This window comes from Stylophora pistillata, chromosome 4, assembly GCF_964205215.1.
Source record: "Stylophora pistillata chromosome 4, jaStyPist1.2, whole genome shotgun sequence".
Taxonomy (NCBI): Eukaryota; Metazoa; Cnidaria; class Anthozoa; order Scleractinia; family Pocilloporidae; genus Stylophora; species Stylophora pistillata.
In genome coordinates, this window is record NC_142522.1 from 36424467 (window position 1) to 36444546 (window position 20080).

Below are 20080 nucleotides of genomic sequence, written 5' to 3' on the forward strand. Positions count from 1 at the left end.
GAAGATCTTGAGAGAGGAATTATTTCATCAAGGATTTGCTCCGTGAATTTATTCAGTTTTATAACGTAAATTATCTTGGGTTCAAGACCTTTCGCTGCCTTCATTCTATTTTCGGGCTTTGATGTCTGGAATTTGTAGAAATTCCGGTTATCCGTGAGGTCCAAATCGTCACACATCTTTCTTGGTCCTCTAAAAACCGGAAAAAAAAAAAAAAAAAAGGAAACAACCAAGATTTACTTCGCTCCCTAGAAATGGCTCCAATACGAGAGAAATTTGGTTGTAGCGCCAAACTGATAACTGGAAGGCATAGGTTCAAGCCTGGTGAAAGGCTTGAATTTTTTCTTTAGGCTTCATTCTCTTCAGTTTCTTTAATTGCAGTTAACCTTTGGAGTTTTTATTCGTCCACCCCCGTGAAATCTTATCAGTTAATGGATAGCAATATGATCTTCTTTGATGCATAATGGCAGTGAAGAATTAGACGTTTGATGCGGATGAACTGACAGAGCGAGGACTCGGAAGGGTGGTACTTTTGGTAAAGTTGTGCTAGCCGGTTCTCCAATCTTGAATCTATTTTGGATCGAAACATTTTATTTTCGACACTTGCTTTTATGCCTCGCCTCTAAAAGTCACACCCGATTTCATAAATGACCCAGCATGTAGTTACAAATTTTCTCTCTGGCTTTGTCGTGGCGAAGTTCAGCTTCGCAACCATGCCTTTCTCAAGAATTGGTAAAATTGTCTCGAAAATCCGACTCGAATGACATGATTTGGGTTAGTTTTGAAAGCGGGAACTTCTGCTCCTTTTCCTACTAAAATTAGAATCGACTAAGGAGTTAACCGCGTGGCAAGATACCTATGCATGGACTTAAAGCTAAGAAACAGTTATAGATTGCTCAGCGGCACACTGACATGTCTAAAATAAAGAATCCTTTTAACGTCCAAAGTTTTCTAAAGAAAAAAAAGAAAAAAGGATCCTTTCGTGGTTGAAATGAGCCAAGGTTGTTAAAGGCATACTTCGACTTGTAGTGCATCCTTCAGCTGGGGAATTGCTTCATCATTTTCACCACCATCAAAATCATCTTCATTTGTTAGGAGCGAGTGAATATAATCCATATTTCCAATCCCTCTCCTAAGCTCATGTGTCGTCAGCTTCCGGACCGTAAGTTTAGGAGCGGAATCCTACTAAATTTCAACTTAAACTTAAGGAGGCTAGGCACATAAACTGGGAAAAGCTTAATTTAGACTAACAAGTTCATCACGTCAACATGACGCGAACGCTTTAGGCTTTACATTCTTTCCAACACTTAACTCACTCAATATGTAAATTTTGTCACTCAATCAGAATTAATTATGCATGTTTCGCCTAGTTTTTAAATAGCTCTAACGGTTTTTCAAATATTCTGTAACTGACGAAGATGTTCGTAACATCGAAACATGTCTTATAAATTAAAAATGTCGTACTCTTCTTGAAGATAACGATTTGCTTTCTGCTGTGTCGACCTGAGGTTTAATTTATAAATCTGCTTGCTGCTTTTTTGAAGCACAGTCAAGCTTTTGCATAAGAGTCGAAGTCAAGAGCACGTAACGATTAACTCGAAAATTTTAGGTTTACTTCTCTGCCTTTCTGGCTTTGATACGCTCCTTTGGTTCCTTGGAAAACCATGAGCGATTCATTTAAGTCCGTGATGGTCAAACCTACACCTTATTTCAGACCAAAAAGGCCAAAAACTCGTGCCCCCCAGGTTGGCACATGTTTATTTAGCCTGTGCAGAGGAGTGCCTCGCACCCTGGTTGATTTAAACAGTGATTAGGTTTGCTGATTGATCCAATCGGCATACGGATTGTTTCCTTGCTCTCTCGTTACTCTAGCAAATCATTTACTTGGAACTTCTGTTCAAAACGCCCACGATGAACTTTGCAAGGAAACTTTGAAGTAAATCTGTTCCGTCATTACATGGTTAAAGTCTGGGTTGTTAATTGAGATCGTTTCTGGGAACTGGTTTTCGCTAAAATCGCTTGCGTGAATTGTTTAATCGCTACGTCAGCTTAACATCAGTACAATGATCGCATGACGACTGTAAGCTCATGATTTAGATTAAGAAAAATTACCTCCTGGTTGTTGACCTAACCTAAGAAACTTTTTAAGTGCCGCACCGAGGTCAAACCTCTGCACGAAACAGGACAAATCATACGGGAAAGCATGGAAAATGGTGGGATAGTTAGTGTTTAGTGGTATATTTTATTTTAGAGAGCTCGATAGGAAGGCGCGTTATTTCTTTACCTTTTCTCGATGGATAACGCAACGCCAGATTTTTTAATTGGATTTACATCTTTTAAAATGTCATCTGCAATAAAATTAATTTCGTTATTAGGTGCACGGATGGCCTGATCAGGGCGAACCTGGAAAACCCAACTTAATCAGTTTGGAGATCTTCCCTCAACTCTTTTTCCGTTGTCAAAATCTCAATATGTTCATAGACGAGGCGAGCTGCAACACCTCAGATAAGATCCCTTATCAACACTCCACTCTGGTTACCGAGTAGAAAAGTGAAAGATCTCATTAATTGATTTCAAAGTTTCTTCGTGAGAAGGAGCAAAATATTTTGCCCGCCTCAGTAACTCGGCTCATGTGACCGAGAAACCTCAGAGTGAATTACAAATTCAAAAAGTTTCAGCTCTGAAGAAATTATTAACCCTTCCGGAAGTTTAAAGTTAAATCTTTCTTAGTCAAAGTACCGGTGGTCAGAGCCGATATAGCTTCATTAATAAGATGACATACTTTCGTCAGTTTCGCACCGTTTTGGATCACCAACTGATGAGCTTGAAGGAGTTAAAGCGCATTTATATTAAAGAGGGAAACAGTGGCACAGAGGTCTAAGAAAATAAAACAAAGAAAGAAAAACTTTTGGGGAACAACATCTGGAATTTCGTGCGGCTTTTCGGAATACTGCTTTGCATTTTCACGGCACCAATCCATTTCGGTCTGGCCTCTATCAAGTGCTCTCTTTTCTCTTAATACGTTCGTATAATTAAATGAAGACAGTGATGGTGTGCTTCTGCGGAAATGTCTAAATTAAAAATGAGCCGTTGTCGCAAGCTGAATGTTTGATGGATTGGCTTACTATTTTTTTAGTAATTTTTCTCAAACTGACCGGTGCGGAGATTGCTTGCGTAATTTTTTAGGTCGCTCACTTGTTTGAAGAATTAGCAAATGACACTCTTTTACCAATTTAGAACTTAAAAATAATTGCTGTCTGGTTGTTGTTTTTCTCTCGTGTGCAAGTTCACCGGGCTAGGGTCAAACCTTTGCATTAAACAAAACAGTAGTACGAATGACAAGCCTAGAAAACAGTGAATGATTTGGTGTCCCGTGAGAGCTATAAAAATCCAAGAGATGGAAGAGAAGTGGAATTTAGAGGTGCAAAGTCTATGTTTAAGGAAATATAATGCTTTGTTTTTCTTTCATCATTACTACTAATTGGATAACGTAAGAGCCTTTTCCTCGGTTTTCCGTCTTTCAAAATGTAAAACTTTTGAATGGAATCAAAACCAGTGCAATTCAGAGGCCAACTTTGAGAAGCAGAAGTTAATGAGATGGAAGCAAGTATTGACTTACCGTCAAAATGCTGGTCCAAGCAGGGCGAGCTCTCTAAACCTGGTTGGCTCAGTCCTTACCAGGGTTATCAGAGACCTTAAAGCAGTCTGGACGGCAATGCCAAGGACGATGTCGATTAAAAAAACCAATTTTCATTTTTAGCTAGAATTTCGAAAATAGCTGGGTGTGTTTACCGTTTCTTACAGCTCTACACCTCAACTTCAGCGTAGAGAATATAAGCAGCGTTGAGTTCCTAATGGATATTAAAATAATTTGCCATCGCGGTTTCCTTCCGCAGACGACGCAAATTTTGGTGATTTCACATTGCTGATTTGCAGGACTGCTAAGAAATGTACAGAGTTTTAAATGCATGTGTTGAGATATTTTTCTGCCTATTAGCTGTTTTGTTTTACCACGTCCTCCTTGCCGTCGCATTCTTCAAACTATGATAACAAGCTCCAACGGTTTGGACCGCGCATGCGCAGGCCATTTTTCTCAGCATATATTTAATTCAAATTTTAATCGTTGGAAGCCGGCTAACCTTTTCTTTTTAACCTTGACAAAAATTCACGAAACTCTGGTCGCAGTTATATTTTTTCTCATTCCTCTCAAGGCCTTCCTAGTTTCAGTTGTTTTTGAGTATGAAACCAAATAAACACATACAGGTTATTTTGAGCGATAATTTTCCATTCCACCTACCTTCAGCTGTTTTTCCCAGAAGTTCAAACATTTGCATTAAATGTGAATACGAAGGTCTTTGTGATGTGAAAATGATTTTTGTACTTTGACCTAGCACATTACAAAGACATAACTTTGGCGGTATGATAAGTATCGTGTATGTAATTAAATGATTAAGTTTGATGTTCCTGTCTCGTAATCGACCTCTATCAAATCGGACTTCCCCGCTCATGTTTCAATACAAACTTTTCATTAGTATTTATGAACTTCGACGAAGAAAGAAGAAAAGTATATTTCCAAGCAAATGTATTGTGCACGGATAGAGTACAGCTTACCGTGGATACACTGCAGCGGCAGCGTTTTGCGCAAGCGTTAGGGACGTTGACACGATATAAGTTGAAAAGGATACAAGGAGTGATTAAGTTACTCAAAATGATTGAAAGCCACCAAAATAGCGGCCTTTATCTTGATGCAGGGGGGACATACACGAAAAAGATGATTGACAGATCTTTAAATTTCCATACCGTGGAGTCACGGAAGAAAGTAGTCTCGAGCATTCCTCTTTTTTTTTTTTTTTTTTTTTTTGACAATTTGGGAACCACCGCGTCTCCACCTGTGTTTTCTTTCGGAAACGGTTCGACCGAGGAAACTGTTAAGAATTTGTTCGTTTGATTGTTTGTTTTCTGTTTGTTTGTTTGTTTGTTTTTTTTTTTTAATTGCACGAGATTATTACGAGGGAAAAACGAGTTTTTTTGTGTCGATATTTTCATATGAACCACCATCCATTGTCTTCTGTACTTCTTAGTTCATAATCAGAAGCTAATTTGGCGTTACAAGATATTCGTGGTATGATTCCGTTGCGCTGGCAGGATGTGCAAGTTTTGCTTTACTTACCCATATTAGCTAGGATAACATCTGTGAAGGAAATTTCACAAATTTCTACAGTATCGAACTTTGACCCAGTGTTGAGCCAGAGGGCTTCCCCTTGTGCATAGTGACTCAAATTTCAGCTTTGCGTGTCAACTTCCAGTACACAAGTCCCCATTGGAGTGATATCTATATCGCTTGAATGAAAGCTAAACTTTATCTTGAAATTTATGGTGACACTTGTTGATGTCGGCTCCACCCACTTCCTTTTCCCTGTCGACATAAATGTTTGTATCACTTTATGGATCCAAAAATTCTGAAATGTAGCAACTGAAATTGTCTTTAGAGACAAATGGTGTTGCCTCTTCATCGCAGGTCCATAGGACAATGGATTTAGAGAGAAGCCTTAGCTAATTAGATGAATGGTAGGAGGGACCCCAGTCTATTCAGTCCTTTCCTGGTTGTGTCAGTTCCTCTTGGATACATTTTAGTCTCGTTGTGTGCACCGCAGAGGGGAACCTGAACATCCAGCTGACAGATTTGCGGGCAGGGACTTCGGCTTCGCCGACAGGCAGGGACTCCTCAACAGCTTGCGTTAGTTACTACATGGGAAACTAGCTGTTTTACATTTTTCAACTATTTTAGTATCAATTTCTGCGCATGTTTCTTTTAACTGGCTATGCATTTCTTGAGATTTTTGAGTGCACTTGGGCCCGTGACGTTTAACGTGATTAACAGTTGTCGCGTGTCGGGTTAATAGCAATGTCGCGAGATAATTTGACAACATTGCATAACACTGATGTTACATAACGTTCTGACTATGGTCAACCACACAAAGCAGCTGTTAAAAAACATACAGTATTACTTTTCCAATTGGGAGATTTATTTGACGGGTGACCAGATATGCGGCTCATTAGACTCATCGACCACCTTCGAGAGAACACACTCGAGGAAACGTCTTAATTTGCTTTCTAACCATGTCACGTTGTGGTACCCTTATACTAGTGCTAGCTGTAGTCGCTGTCATTTTGACGCCTTCAAACTCTTGGAGACGTCGTAGAAGACGAAAATTTAATTGTCCTCGTACTAACTGTAAGGTAGGCGAGTGGAGTGTTTGGGCCGCTTGCAGCCATTCTTGCAACGGGGGCACAACTAATCGCACTCGGAAAATAATCCATCGACAGTCTTGTGGAGGATATTGTCCTCCGCAAACCCTGAAAGAATCAAAAAATTGCAATACACAGTGCTGTCCTGTCGACTGTGTTTACTCCTGGGGTGCATGGAGTACATGTATTGGATGCGGGATCTCAACCCAATCTCGGACCCCAAAGATCGAAAAGCAAAGTGGTTGTAATGGAAAAGTTTGTCCGAGGAAGGAAACAAAGTCATGTAAAACTGGAAAGTGAGTACTCACTGATGCTTATTTACGCTTTTCATTGCAATTTTCTGTGAATTAACGAGATAATTTGACGAGCTTATTTGGAAACGTCCTCAATTTGACCAAAGATCGCGCAAATTTTAGAACTGTACTAATTGTAAGGCTGGAGGATAGGTCTTTTTTTTAGTACGAGTTTTCCCCCCTGTTTTGATGTGCCAGTACTCGAAAAAATTGTGATAGTACACAATTTTATGTGTGCTGTTGCAAATTCTAGTAATCTCATGATTCAAATTGTAGGCTTCAGGTCATCATTGTGAAACAACAACACCTCTTACCTCTTACCACGGCCGATTTATTTGCTTCCAATTGCTGCCTTTGCATGATAGGGACCTCCCGAGCTCAATTAGATGGAAGCGTGATTTAATATCGACAAGAAGTTCATGCAAGCTTTTGATTTGCTCTTCGTTAGTTTTTTTTCGAAAGCAGAAAGAAGGGACGGTTGTGGGAGGGGAAGTGGGTATATCGAAGGAGCGGCGCTGCGTCGCCACAGGGATTAAAAAGTTGTGTATTTTGATACATGGATATAATTCATTCATGGAGTTTGTTTTGGCAAACAACAATCTGTCAACAGCAATCGTTAATTCAAGGGATGTCTGCCCTGAGGGAAATATTTCATCTGTGTGAGATTCTTTGTCTTGGGGGTCATCAGAGATGTCGTCGAGAAGGTTTGGAAGTTTAAAACATACCTTGATGTCTTTTTTCAGTAGGTGCATGATCACATGCCTGTTCCCGCTGCTTTTAAATGCCAGTCAATGAATGCTCAGACAGATCGTCACAGCAATTCATGTTAAAGTCAATTTCTTTCTCTTTCCGGCAAGCATGATTTCAACCTCAAACTCTCAAAAGTGATCTACATGCAGCTTCCTCTCGCTAGGTCAATGCAGTTACCTTCCAATAGGTAATGAGAATAGATAAACAGGGCAGTAACGTGGGTTTAACTTTCTCCAATTCTTTTCACTTATGTCCGAAAAAATGTGGATCAGCTTAAAGTGAATCATTTATTAGATCTTTGGATTTAAAGGTTAAGTTTTGCCATGACTCCAATTTTTTTAGAAAGCGTAATGGAGATGTTTATGTCTACGTTTTTCCGATCAGGACTCCATTGAAAGGTATGTGATGACATTCTCGCAGTCTGAAACAAATCCCGTGTTATATGAAATGACAAACAGAATCCAACAGCCCAAAAATGACATGGAAGGAATAACTGCTATCATCGCGAGATGATAGCAGTTATTGAAATTGAATTTGATCGAAATTGAATTGATTGAAATTGAATTTGATTGAAATTGAATTTGATTGAAATTGAATTTGAGAAACAAAGGCGGTGCAGTTAGTAGACCCATGGATTATTACTTACAGAAATTTGCGTATTCCACGTCAAGAGCTATCCGAATTCCAGCAGAAGACTATCTGACCTTAGCCACATCGTCTAGTTTCCAAGGCAAATTCAGACAACCGAGATCAACAAATAATACATAAACATAAGCCACGCCTTCAAATCAAACGTGTCGATTATGTTTGTCCTTTTGCCTTCGGTTATTTCGGGAACCACCAAGTACTATTGGATTGATAGTACCTTAATCTTTTCTTCCGGTACTACTACAATATTCAATTAATAAGCCTGGGCACGTCGACTACGTATGTCACTATCAGTGCACGAATCTTATTTTCCAATTCATCGCAAGCTCAAATCGGAAGCCGTGGGCAAGAGGATAATGCGATTTTGTTCCCGTCTGCAGATTTTGGTCAGAATCATCGCTTTCAATGATCTTATCGAGGTGCTGCCTCATTTGAATCACACTATGATAATAAAACAGGAGCTTTTGGATGTGCTTTCTTCTATTCACAGTTCCATTTGGCGGTGATAATAGGATAAGAGGTATAAAAGTGACCATGCGCACTCAGAAATTAGGAGTGCCTCCGACAGAAATCGAACTTATGACCTTCTTACTTCGGATTCTCTATCTCAAAGCTAAAGGACACTTACTTAACTCATGTGAGAAATAATCTGCATACTGCGGTGTAATACTATTTCCCGAGATCAAGGATATGGAGATTTTTGAAAGGCTTTATGATCCCGTTGTTATATAACAGAGGATGATGCTCTCGTATCAACTGGAGAACAAAACGAAAAACAAAAACAAATGGCGATGCTAAAGCCGCATCCCCATATAATTTAAATCAAACTTGTGACCTTGGAATCGATATTTCGGAAGTTCCACCACTGAGCTATAGCAGACCCCGATTCCTTTCATTTTAAACCTGGAAAACTACCCTTCATCTACATACTGGAATTAGAATATCGATATGATGCTTTCATACATATAACTTACGTCAATAAGAATAGCCATTCCAGCCATAGGGGGTCCTTTCTTTTCTTCTCGGGAAAGCTTTGATGTTCAAGGATTCTTTGTTTGGAACATGTCAGATTTGCCACTGAGGAGTCTGCAACGGTTTTTAAGACCAAGCATTTAGTTCCTGCTACGCAATAAGCCGTGAAAATGTCAAGTTCCAAGTTTTAACTATAAACCTTTCTAACGGTTTTGCGAGCTTGACTCTCGCTTACTTATTGTTTAACCCCTATGGAACTGTGTTAAGGGATTCGCCTTACTTCGGTTGCTCTCAACGAAGTGGCTAGGCTACTCCAAGTTGGTAATGACCTATGTGCTCCACACTCTCGTCGATAAAAGACTAGACAGCCTTACACCTTGTAAGTTCCTCGTGACTGCTTGGTGGATTGAGGTGTGTCGTCCTAAAAAATCTACTGTGTTTTGCGTAAAGGCATCAGTAGAAGAGCATTGCATGATCAGCGCTCTATAGCTTGGTTATCAAATAAGATCCACCCTGAGTTTTTCCCTCTCGTGGGACGTCATACTCTGAACAGTTCGCTAGCCCCCGAGATTACCTCGACCCTTTTAAGGTGTTTTTATCAGCTGCGTATTGGAGGAAATTTCATGTGATGTGTATGTGGTTATTTTGATATATACTGGTCCGGGTGAATGGTGAAAATTCGGAGTTGAGGTATTCTAACGCGAATATTCAAATGCTTTGTTGTGCAAAGTTTTATAGTGTCCTGGCCAGCCAGATCTCTGCAAAAACCACGATGAGAACCCGGCAGATATGGCTGAGTGTATTTAAATTCTGCAAATATTTTTCTCTTTTTCTTTTATTTCGCCTTTTCCCTTTTCCTTAATTTTTCCTTTTCCTTTCAGGAAATCGAAAGAATTTTCTTTTAACCCGGTTTAAGGAGTGAATTGGTCAATGAGGAAAGATATTCCTCCCTTGTAAAATAATCTCGCTGTTTTTTTTTTTGTTTGTTTGTTTTTTTGTCACGGCAAGATGCCATCGTAAACTGCAGGGTTTCCGTTGACCGAGTTTAAAGTAATTTAGGGCCACAATCATTGACGTTTATACCCTTCTACCTTTTTCGAACTGGATCCAGAGCCGTTAGTGCATACCTCCTCTTGCCTAATTTCCTTCTTCTATGGTTGACTCAACACGTGTTGTTAGTGGTTAATATTTATGAAATTTTTAAATCTTTGAGGAAGAAGAGTATTCCAATCGTAGCCCACCGATTTAAGAAGCCCAAATAACAGTTCAATGTAATTTGCCTCTGACAGCTTTAAGACAACCACAGCTTAAACGCATTGATTTAAAAAAAAAAATCGGTAATTAAAGATGAATGCCATGGTAGTTTCAATTTTTCATCCTCGATAACCTTAACCACTGTTACTAAAAACCGTATTTCTGCAGTCATTTTGTACCACTGTTAGATTATTACTATTTAGATAGCTTGTTTTTCATTGTTTGTGGTCCCGACGTCGCACCACACTACCACCGTGGGGCCAGTGGAAATTCCTTAATCCATCTGCCGTGCAAGCACATAGTTAATGGCATGAGGAGCAGGGCGGTGACCTCCTAATCCTCCTCTCCCACCTTTTTTTCGTTGTTTTTCACTCTAAGTTTGTCACCTAAACACGGAGAAGCTTCGTTTACCAATGGGTTGATTGATTTTGATTTTACATTTTTGATTGGCTTTTGTTTGCCTTGGTTATGTATACCTGCCGCTGAATGTTCTATTGTCCTGGTTGTTAACATAATAAGCATAGTCAGATTACTCAAGTTGATAATTCTTCTTCCAATTATACCAGCAGAGCGAAATTGTAAACTGAACTTCAAAAGCATTCGAGAAATGAGAAGTTTGGCAGAATTTAGGCCTCGAATGAACTTTTGAGCGTTCTCGCAAAACCTGGCCTGCTGTACCTTAGGGAGAAATTACACTGTTTTTTTTTATTCTGCAAGTGAATTTTATCCCAAACGTCATGCGAAATGAGCTATAGTGTATGTTGGTATTATTTTGTCGGTACATGATATCCGGCACTAGTGTAGATATGGCTGCGTTAGAAACATTTTTACGAATTGCTTTGAAAAACGACTTTCTTATCGCTGCCGAGGTCTCTTGTACTTTAAGTGTCTAGATGATCTACAATTCTCGAATTAGATTGTCTAATTCAATTTAGGCCTCGCTTTTTGTCAGCAGCTTTTTGAGATTGAGCCCTTAGGCTCAAGGTCTTAAGCTTGTCAAACTTGAGGTCATTTTGCCCATGTCTGATCAGTTTAGTTTAGGAAGCTTTTATCCGCATTTCATTAAGAGACGCACGACTTTGTTTCTTAGAATACTGACAATTTCATTCAATCAGAGTGAGTCTTTGTAGAAAATGCTTCCTTGATGCTGATGTTCTGGACAAGAGCGATCTAGTGCGTCGTGCAGTCTTGCATGGAGGGGCGGGGGGGGGGGGGGTGGTGATTTTTAATTAAGATAAAATAATACCCCTCTGGTATCATATTAAAAGCTGACATATCAAAGGTGACATGTTATGTAATTTTCAATTTCGCAATTACATAATTTTTGTAACGTGAATTACCGAAGCGAGAAAGTTCCTCTGTAGCACTGCTAGACTATAAGGCTTTCTCAGTCAATAAACCAAGCAATCAATCAGTCAATCGATCAAACATCGGTTAAGCTTCATATATGGTGTATAGATTATAAATAGTGGGGTTTATGATAACTTTGTGCCACATTTCACCATCAGATTCTTCCAGATCCCCACAACAGTATAAGTGGCAATGATTCACTTTGTTACTCTTTTTCTAACGCTATTTGTATTCGCTGTCTTTGTGACGCCCTCACATTCTTGGAGATGTCGAAGAAGGTGACGCTGGAGTTGTTCGCCTATTCAATGCAAAGTGAGCGACTGGGAAGCTTGGAACTCTTGCTGCCATGATGTAAAGTAGCTTAACCAGTAAACTCTTAAGAAATGTTTTGAACTGCGTCCAGGAATCCTATTTGTCACCTGTACTCTAAGGTGTGGCTGCAAAACGCGCCGTAGCTGAAAATCTTCTATGGCTGTGTAATCCAGCAGGTGTACTTACCAGAATTATTCATCGGCCTCTTCTTGAAATACCTAAGATGTGTCTTTTCATTAAGTTCTTATTTTTTCTCATCTCTACGAGTAGTGCAAGAGAAATGTTCTTGTAGACAATTGAAGTTGCCTTTTGGCAAGTTTCATTGATTTTATTTTCTTTGAGGGGTATGAGAAAATTTTGGAACGCCTTAACCCTCCCGATTATCCTGTTGAAGAGAATTCTTTAAACTCTCTGGAATTTGACAGGCGCCTTTCGGCACCAAAACCAACTTTATTTTTAAAACAATTGATGACTCTCAATAAGAGCTTTTTATACATGGCATTATTAATCGCATAACATGGTACAAGTTACTCGAAAAGATACATTATACCCACTGCGAACTTCGGGAGCGTTTGATAATGGCCCAATTCAACCTATCATAGTTCTATCCGTATAGGTCCTTGGAGAGACTACTTAGAGAAAAATCTAACTGATCTTTAACTATTAAGCAGTGCTTTCATTTCGAGACGATTCTAAGAGTTAGTTACTTTATTAAGATCAGAAGATGATCAGCACATGCCACGAGTAATTTTACTTTGCGGACCCACTTGTCATAACTACAATAATATAATCCTATTTGCGATTCAAGAATTAAAAATGTTCGAGTCGTTAGACGAAAAACTGACAAGATGTCAAAATTGTAACCCGAGGGAGGTACATTTATTGAAAATCATCAATGTCCATGATTTTCGCGTGGTTAGAACATGGCTGAGGCCGGTGGTGTGATTACGGAGGGAAATTTGATACTCTCCTCTCTGAGCTTCTCGACGACACAAGACAAAAATTAATTTGTCGTTAGCTCTCCACTTATCCTTGAAAACACAAGAGAGCAGCCTGTGGCTAAAAAACAGAGGTTTTCTATTTTTCGAGTGAAGAAATTGAAAAACTGTTAGAGTAGAAGGACTCCGAAAAAGTTGAAATGGTAAATTGGCCACCGTTACGCTTATAAAAGCTGACGTTTCGAGCGTTAGCCCTTCGTCGGAGCGAAGTACAAATTAATTTTTGTCTTGTGTCACATTAATTTCTGTCTTGTGTCGTCGAGAAGCTCAGAGAGGAGAGTATCAAATTTCCCTCCGTAACCACACCACCGGCCTCAGCCATGTTCTAACCACGCGAAAATCATGGACATTGATGGTTTTCAATAAATGTACCTCTCTCGGGTTACAATTTTGACATCCTGTCAGTTTTTCGTCTAACGACTTGAACATTTTTAATTCTTGAGTCGCAAATAGGATTATATTATGGTAGTTATGACAAGTGGGTCCGCAAAGTAAAATTACTTCGCTCCGACGAAGGGCTAACGCTCGAAGCGTCAGCTTCTATAATCGTAACGGTGGCCAATTTACCATTTCAACTTTGTTGATATATTCGAATTATTTCGTTACCCCCACCGACGCAGCCCCAACCAGTTTCTTTAGAAACTATCAGCCTTTACTGACATTCGATTAGTTGAGAAGAAAATGCTAAGTAGTTGTAATGGAAAATTTCTGTTGTAAACGCTTCAAAAGTTTCCAGCGATCATATTCCATACACAATAGAAGTTTTGTCAGACAGCTGAAGCTATCACAAAAGGTGTTTTAAGATTAATTAGTTAACCTGTCATCAAGTGGCTACCTATTGACCAAAGATGTTTTAAAACATGCATTAAACAACCAACGTTTTGTGCAAAAAAGGGATGAGTATTATTTGTATGTTAGAAACGAAGAGTGTCGTAATTTCTTAGCCGGTATCCTCCTGAAACAAGTTCGTATCCTCAATTGTTGTTCCTCAAGAAGTTGAATTACCACAATCTATAACTTAATGAAAATGTTAAGTACTAAAAATATTTAAAAGAAAAGAATAAGCGCTTTTTCATTACAGATAAAACAAGTATTCCATGTGTTCAAAGTTGTTGAAAGTCTGCCAATGCGTTTCATTAGGCATCTAATAAGTGTCCAAGTGCGGGAAGTGATCTGATTCTTTCGCGGTCGGTGAGAAGCGACCTTTAGCTTGACCTTGAGAATTATGTGCTTGACCATTTATGATACCCCACGGCTATGACAAATAATTAAATCATTCTAATGAAATGACTAGCACGCTAGTCTATTGAGAGCTACGGTTTTTTGCCGAGTTCACCAAGCAAAAGAAAGATCTGATACTTGTTTTCGTTTAAGTTAATAGCACACAATTTTCCTTATCAGCCTACCTTAATCAAGAAATCGTATATTCTGTGGTTAAATGGTGATACATATCAAGCATATTAGATATACGCAATATGAAACAGTGATATAGGCTGTTATCAACTGGATTTATTCAAAGAGCAGTAAAAGCCTAATCTAACAGCGTAGATATTACGGTAGATGATAGAATAGATATAATTAGTCCACGATGCCTTGCAAATTTAAGCCTACGCTTTGCTTCCTACGTGATCAAAAGTGTGATAATTCTTTCCACAACTAAAAAATAAAAGTCGGCTGAGGAGGTTCACTGTAAAGAATAAAAAAAGTGATAGGACGTCGAAATTTTATAGAGAGTAAGAGTTCAATGCAGGTTGAAAAAAAGCAGTTATCATTCGCCGAAATTCGTGAGATCTTAAGGTTGCTATAATGATGGAGGTGCAGATATGCTTAAATATCGACAATAGCCCTGTGTGTCCGTGTTTGGACAGTGAATGTCTCAGATGAGTGTGGCCCATTTTATTTGCTGTGGATCATCTTCTGTTGTGGTTTTACAAGCCAATTCTAGAGTTACAAGTGTCGCGCACAGCCAATGTGCAAGTAAACAGATGCCCTTTGTCTGCAGAAAAAAAACGATATCTTATCTCATAGACAAGCTATGCACCCCTTAACCATATGGGTCACTTCCATGCAGGCGCAAACCACAATGCCGAGGCTGTACAAGTGTTACGAAATACCGCTGCGACAAAGTTCTATTGTCTTGGTTATTAAAATCTCTCGCACAGCGGATGGCTGCAGCTGGGTTTTTTTCTGTTACTGTCAGTGTTCCTTTTCTCTCTTCCATCCGACATTACCTGAGTCTGCTTTCTTCCTAGAGTACATATTCCCGTGCGCAAGGTCTTTCGGCAGTTGCAGCGATGTAAAGATATTAAAAAAAAAAACAAAAAAAACAATTTGGCACAAAAGGTTTTGACAAGAAACATTTCCCACACGTGTGCGGCCCCTTTCCAGTGTAAGATCCGGTTCGGCAGAAAGAAAATAAGGACGAACGAAAAGAAGAACGAAATACGCCTTCGTTTTTAATACGATTTACAATTTTGAGTTTTTGACTGTTTAAATCTCCGACCAGCTTTTTGTATTGCATCGCTCTCTGTGTTCTTATTCCATTGTCTAACTTAAGACGCAAGAAACTTGAACAGCTGGTTATTAAAACAAAGTTTAGCTGTTGTATAACAAGACCGCGTTCTAAACTATCTTCAATTAAGCCGAACCTTTCATCTGAACATTTATTTTTGTCAGCAGTGTCAAGAAGGCCGAAAGGTCACCGTGAAAATAACATTTGTCTGATTAAATCAACCCTTTGATAGAGAATACCAAAGGCCCACTGCTTGCGTAAAGCCTTGTGTAAATGACCGGCCCTTAGTATCTTCCTGCAAAGTTTTACAAACGTAACTTCACAACTAGGTTGGCTAGCTGTTTGTAAATTTGTCACCGAATTGTATGAAGTCAGGTGATGTTCGAATAACACTGATCCAAAACACTCAAAGACCTTATTCGGTAGGTTCGCCGAAGGCCTATTCCCACATTTTGCGACTAAATTTCTGAAATGAGGCATGAAAAATCGTCCACTTTCTAAATTCCCCATCTTTCTCGCATCGCCATTGACCAGTTCCTCGTTAGCTCAATGGATAGAGCGCTGGACTGATGTGCGGGAGATCGAGGGTTCGAACCCCGGCCGGACCAACGTTCAAGGTCTTAAAATAATCAAGAAGAATATGCTGCCTTTCTATAACATCAAGAGATGGTTTAGATATTCTAGTCTTCTCAGGTAGGGACGAATAAATGGAGGTCCCGTCTCCTGCAGGGTTAGGGGTGGGAGACGTTGATTTCCCACGCACGAGAGTACTGTGTGAGGCGAGATTTCTCATCGGGATAATACTCATAAGATAACATTCTTTTAAGCCTCGCTCGTTTCAACTGTCTGAAATGTTTGTCGTTGAGAACCTTAGATGTAAACATCGCTAAATTATGCAAGATCTGATTTTTTAGTTTCGTTCGCGAATTGCCCTTATGAAAGGTAGAGGCCGGCAAGAAGAGATTTTTACATATTTAGAAATTATGATATTATAACCAACTATAACCTCCCCCCCCTCCCAATTTCCAGTAAACAGGCCAGACCACATCACAGTAATCTCGTGATATGGGTTCTTTAATGTTCCCTGCCTAACCAAATTAACTAATTAATAAATGCAGGAGACGGGACCTACGATTTATTCGTCCTTATCCGAGAAGACTAGAATGTCTATCCATTTCTTGATATTATAGAAAGGTAGTGCATTCTCCTCAGTTATTTTAAGACCTTGAGTGTTGGTCCGGCCGGGGCTCGAACCATCGACCCCGACCTCCCGCACAACAGTCCAGCGCTCTAACCAATTGAGCTAATTAGGAGGCTTTTGATATGTTAACGCTTTCGAATGCGTTTCTTGACTCTATCTTGCATGAAAATTAAATTGGAACAAAGTCTCTTCCAAGTTTCTCACAACTGCTTGGAATATTTAAGCTTTGAAAACCAAGAAAATGCTGGCTTTATATTGTGACGCACGTGTTAGCCGAAGAGCATCTTTTACGGCGACATTCTACTCTTGTTGTTTATTTCGCATTTTGAATTGTGCTTCAAACAAAGTGTAAAATGAACAGTTGAAGAAATGAAAAGCAAAGGAAGCATTGTTACTGTAGGTAATTTCTCAAAAAAGAGAAGCATTCTTCCGAGTCCTTCTGGGTCATTGCTCTTGATCTTTCATATGCAAACGAGTGCTTATGTGTTTTCTGCAAAGGAAAGTGCAAACATTACAAGATTGTTGAAATGCTGAAACTAACCTTTTGACTTCTTGTATGTAAATGACAAAAAAAGAATCCGGGACGCCTTGAGTTTTTCTTTTGCTTGCCAAGATAACTCCGCAGAATGCATTTGCTTTAAACGTGTGGCACGTTAGCTAATTAGGCACTTAAAGAACTCAATTAACGCGCAGCGCCTTTCTTGTCAAAGTACATTTTATTCTCACGATCTGGTGGCAAGTAATTGAAAAATAAGTACAGAAAGAAGGTTTTAAACTTACGACGAAGGTTTGGTTGAGGTTGATGATTTTTTTTCTTGACGATTTTATTTTTGATTTCGTACTTGAAGTAGCCGGGTACTCTGTTTTTTAAGTGGATGGGTTCCGGTACCCGGGGCCTGGCTTCTAATAAAAACCGTGGTGAATCACTCCCAAGAAAAATCGAATGCATAAAAGTGAAGATGAGTGATGTCACTATATATGGTAGAAGTACCAATTTGTAATGTTGTACTTAGCTTGAGATAGAGAAATAAATTTTTTACACTTTTTCACGGTGTTTTTGTATGGAAATGAGGCCCCAGACGTTGAACACGCAGTTGTTGTCACCATAGCAACAAAAGTGCTGCAGCCTTTAAAAAGGGTATTTTTTGTGCATCCCCCTGAGTGCCTTACTGCATGCAAAATTTAAAGGGGATTTGAAAAAATTTTCATTTCCCAAGATGTTTGACTCTTACAGAGACTTGTTCTCAGTGTTCACACAAATTTGGCCCTGTTTCTGACCGGGAAACAATTTGGCTGATGTTTCTTATTTTCCCGATGAGAGGTTTTTAGCCGTCACTTGGACTGCTGGTATCGACTTCGCTGGCTATAAGGGTGGCAAGAATAACACAAACATCGAGCAATCGTGCGAACAAGTAGGAATGGCTGTTTGTTTGTATTCTACGCTTTAGGATCAAGTGTTATCAATTGGCAAGAGCTTATAGTGTAGGTACGATATCATCTGCCTTGCCTGATTCGTATTTGCCCAGCTCGGGTGTCCGGATAGTAGCTCAGGAAGGAAGAAGAGTTTCTAAGCCTTAAAACCTATGACGTCCTCTTAAGATAGCCAGAGTTAGAATAAAACACAATAATGAAGATAAAACTAGATGGTGCGTAACATAACTAGATGGTGCGTAACGTAACTAGATGGTGCATAACATGGTGCGTAAATGTAATCGGATCAGCGGATGTAATCCGCTCGCATAATGGTTATCAGAATATCATCATAACTCCTATGAATGTACTTATTATACTTGCAATCACGTACATGAGGTACTAAGGTCATTCTATACTTCAGCAAGATATTCAAACATACTTGAATACCCAGTCCATGCTGACTGATTTGGCGAAAAGACAAAAATAGCCTAGATGTCTGTGTTTTTTAACGTACTCTTAAGATAGCCAGAGTTAAAAGAATACACAATATAGAGAACAAATGAATCGTCCAAATACATTTTATAACTAAAATTCAGATGTAATTCGCTATCATCATGGTTATTGGAAAACATTCAGTTGCAATCAAACGAAGTTTCTTTCGTCATCTATTCTACTTGTTGCTTCCATGCCGAGGGGCAAGCATCAATGTCGTGATTGTGCGTCGAGATTGCGCGTTCAACGTTTTCCGAAATGCCGCTGAATGTTCTGTTGTCCTGGTTGTTAACATAATAAGCATAGTCAGATTACTCGAGCTGATAATTTTTCTTCCAATTATACAAGAGAACGAAATTGTAAACTGAAATTCAAAAGCGGTGGAGGAATGCGAAGTTAAACAGAATTTAGGCCTCGAAGGAGCTTTTGAGCGTTCCCGCAAAAACCTGGCTGGCTGCACCTTAGTGAGAAATTACACTGTTTTTTTTTTTTATTCTGCAAGGGAATTTTATTCCAAACGTCATACGAAATGAGCCATAGTATATGTTGCTATTTTGTCAGTACCTATTTTGTCAGTACCTGGCATATCCGGCACTAGTGTAAATATGGCTGCGATAGAAACATTTTTACGATTTGCCGTTAAGGAATGAACGACAAGGAGAAGTCAGCAACTTTTTTTTTTCGAAAAACGATTCTTATCGCTGCCGAGGTCTCTTGTACCTCAAGCGATCAGATTATCTACAACTCTCGAATTATATTTTCTACTGTCAACGACTTTTTCGAGGTTGAGCCCTTAAGCTCAAGATCTTACGCTTGTCAAGCTTGAGGTCATTTTGCTCATGTCTGATCAATTTAAAGATGCATGGCTTTGTTACTTAGAATACTGACAATTTTATTCACTCAGAGTAAGTCTCTGAAGAAAATGCTTCCTTGACAATGATGTTGTGGATAAGAACAATCTAGTGCCACACGTGCAGTCTTACTACGACACTCTTCTATCAAAGATGACATATTATGTAATTTTCGTGATTACATAATTTTTGTAACCTGAATCGCCAGAGCGCGAAAGTTCCTTTGCGGCAACACTACCTGACCATAAGGCTTTCTCAGTCACTGAACCAAGCAATAAATCATTCAATCAATCCACCATCGGTGAAGCTTCATAATTATAAATAGTGGGGGTTTAAGGTAACTTCGTGCCACATTGCACCACCAGATTCTTCCACATCCCCACAACACTTATAAGTTGCAATGACTCGCTTTTATTTTTACTCTTTTTCTGACGTTATTTGTATTCACTGTCTTTTTGACGCCTTCAAATTCTTGGAGACGTCGAAGAAGGCGACGCTGGAACTGTTCGCCTGTTCAATGCAAAGTGAGCAACTGGGAAGCTTGGAGCTCTTGTGATCAATCTTGCGGCGGGTGCTCAACCTCGCGCTCCCGGCGGATAACGCTCAGGGAGTCTTGTGGAGGTAACTGCCCACACCATTTGAAAGAAACTAAAATCTGTAACATAAACTGTTGTCCTGTTGATTGTGGTTTCGCTTGGAGTGCATGGAGTAGGTGTACCAGATGCAGAAAATCGACGCAATCACGTTTCCCAAACATAAAAAAGGCAAAGTTCCTGTAACGGGCAAGA

General features: G+C 39.4%; 1 protein-coding gene across 1 annotated transcript in view; it reads left to right on the plus strand.

Moving 5' to 3' along the window:
• The first annotated feature begins 6023 nt into the window (after positions 1-6023).
• LOC111328818 (protocadherin Fat 4) overlaps positions 6024-20080 on the plus strand; it is an 86512-nt gene continuing 72455 nt past the window's right edge. The window contains exon 1 of the mRNA XM_088757217.1: positions 6024-6542. Within this exon, the coding sequence (XP_088613343.1) occupies positions 6118-6542 (425 nt within the window). The 5' untranslated portion in view covers positions 6024-6117. The remainder of the gene's footprint in view (positions 6543-20080) is intronic.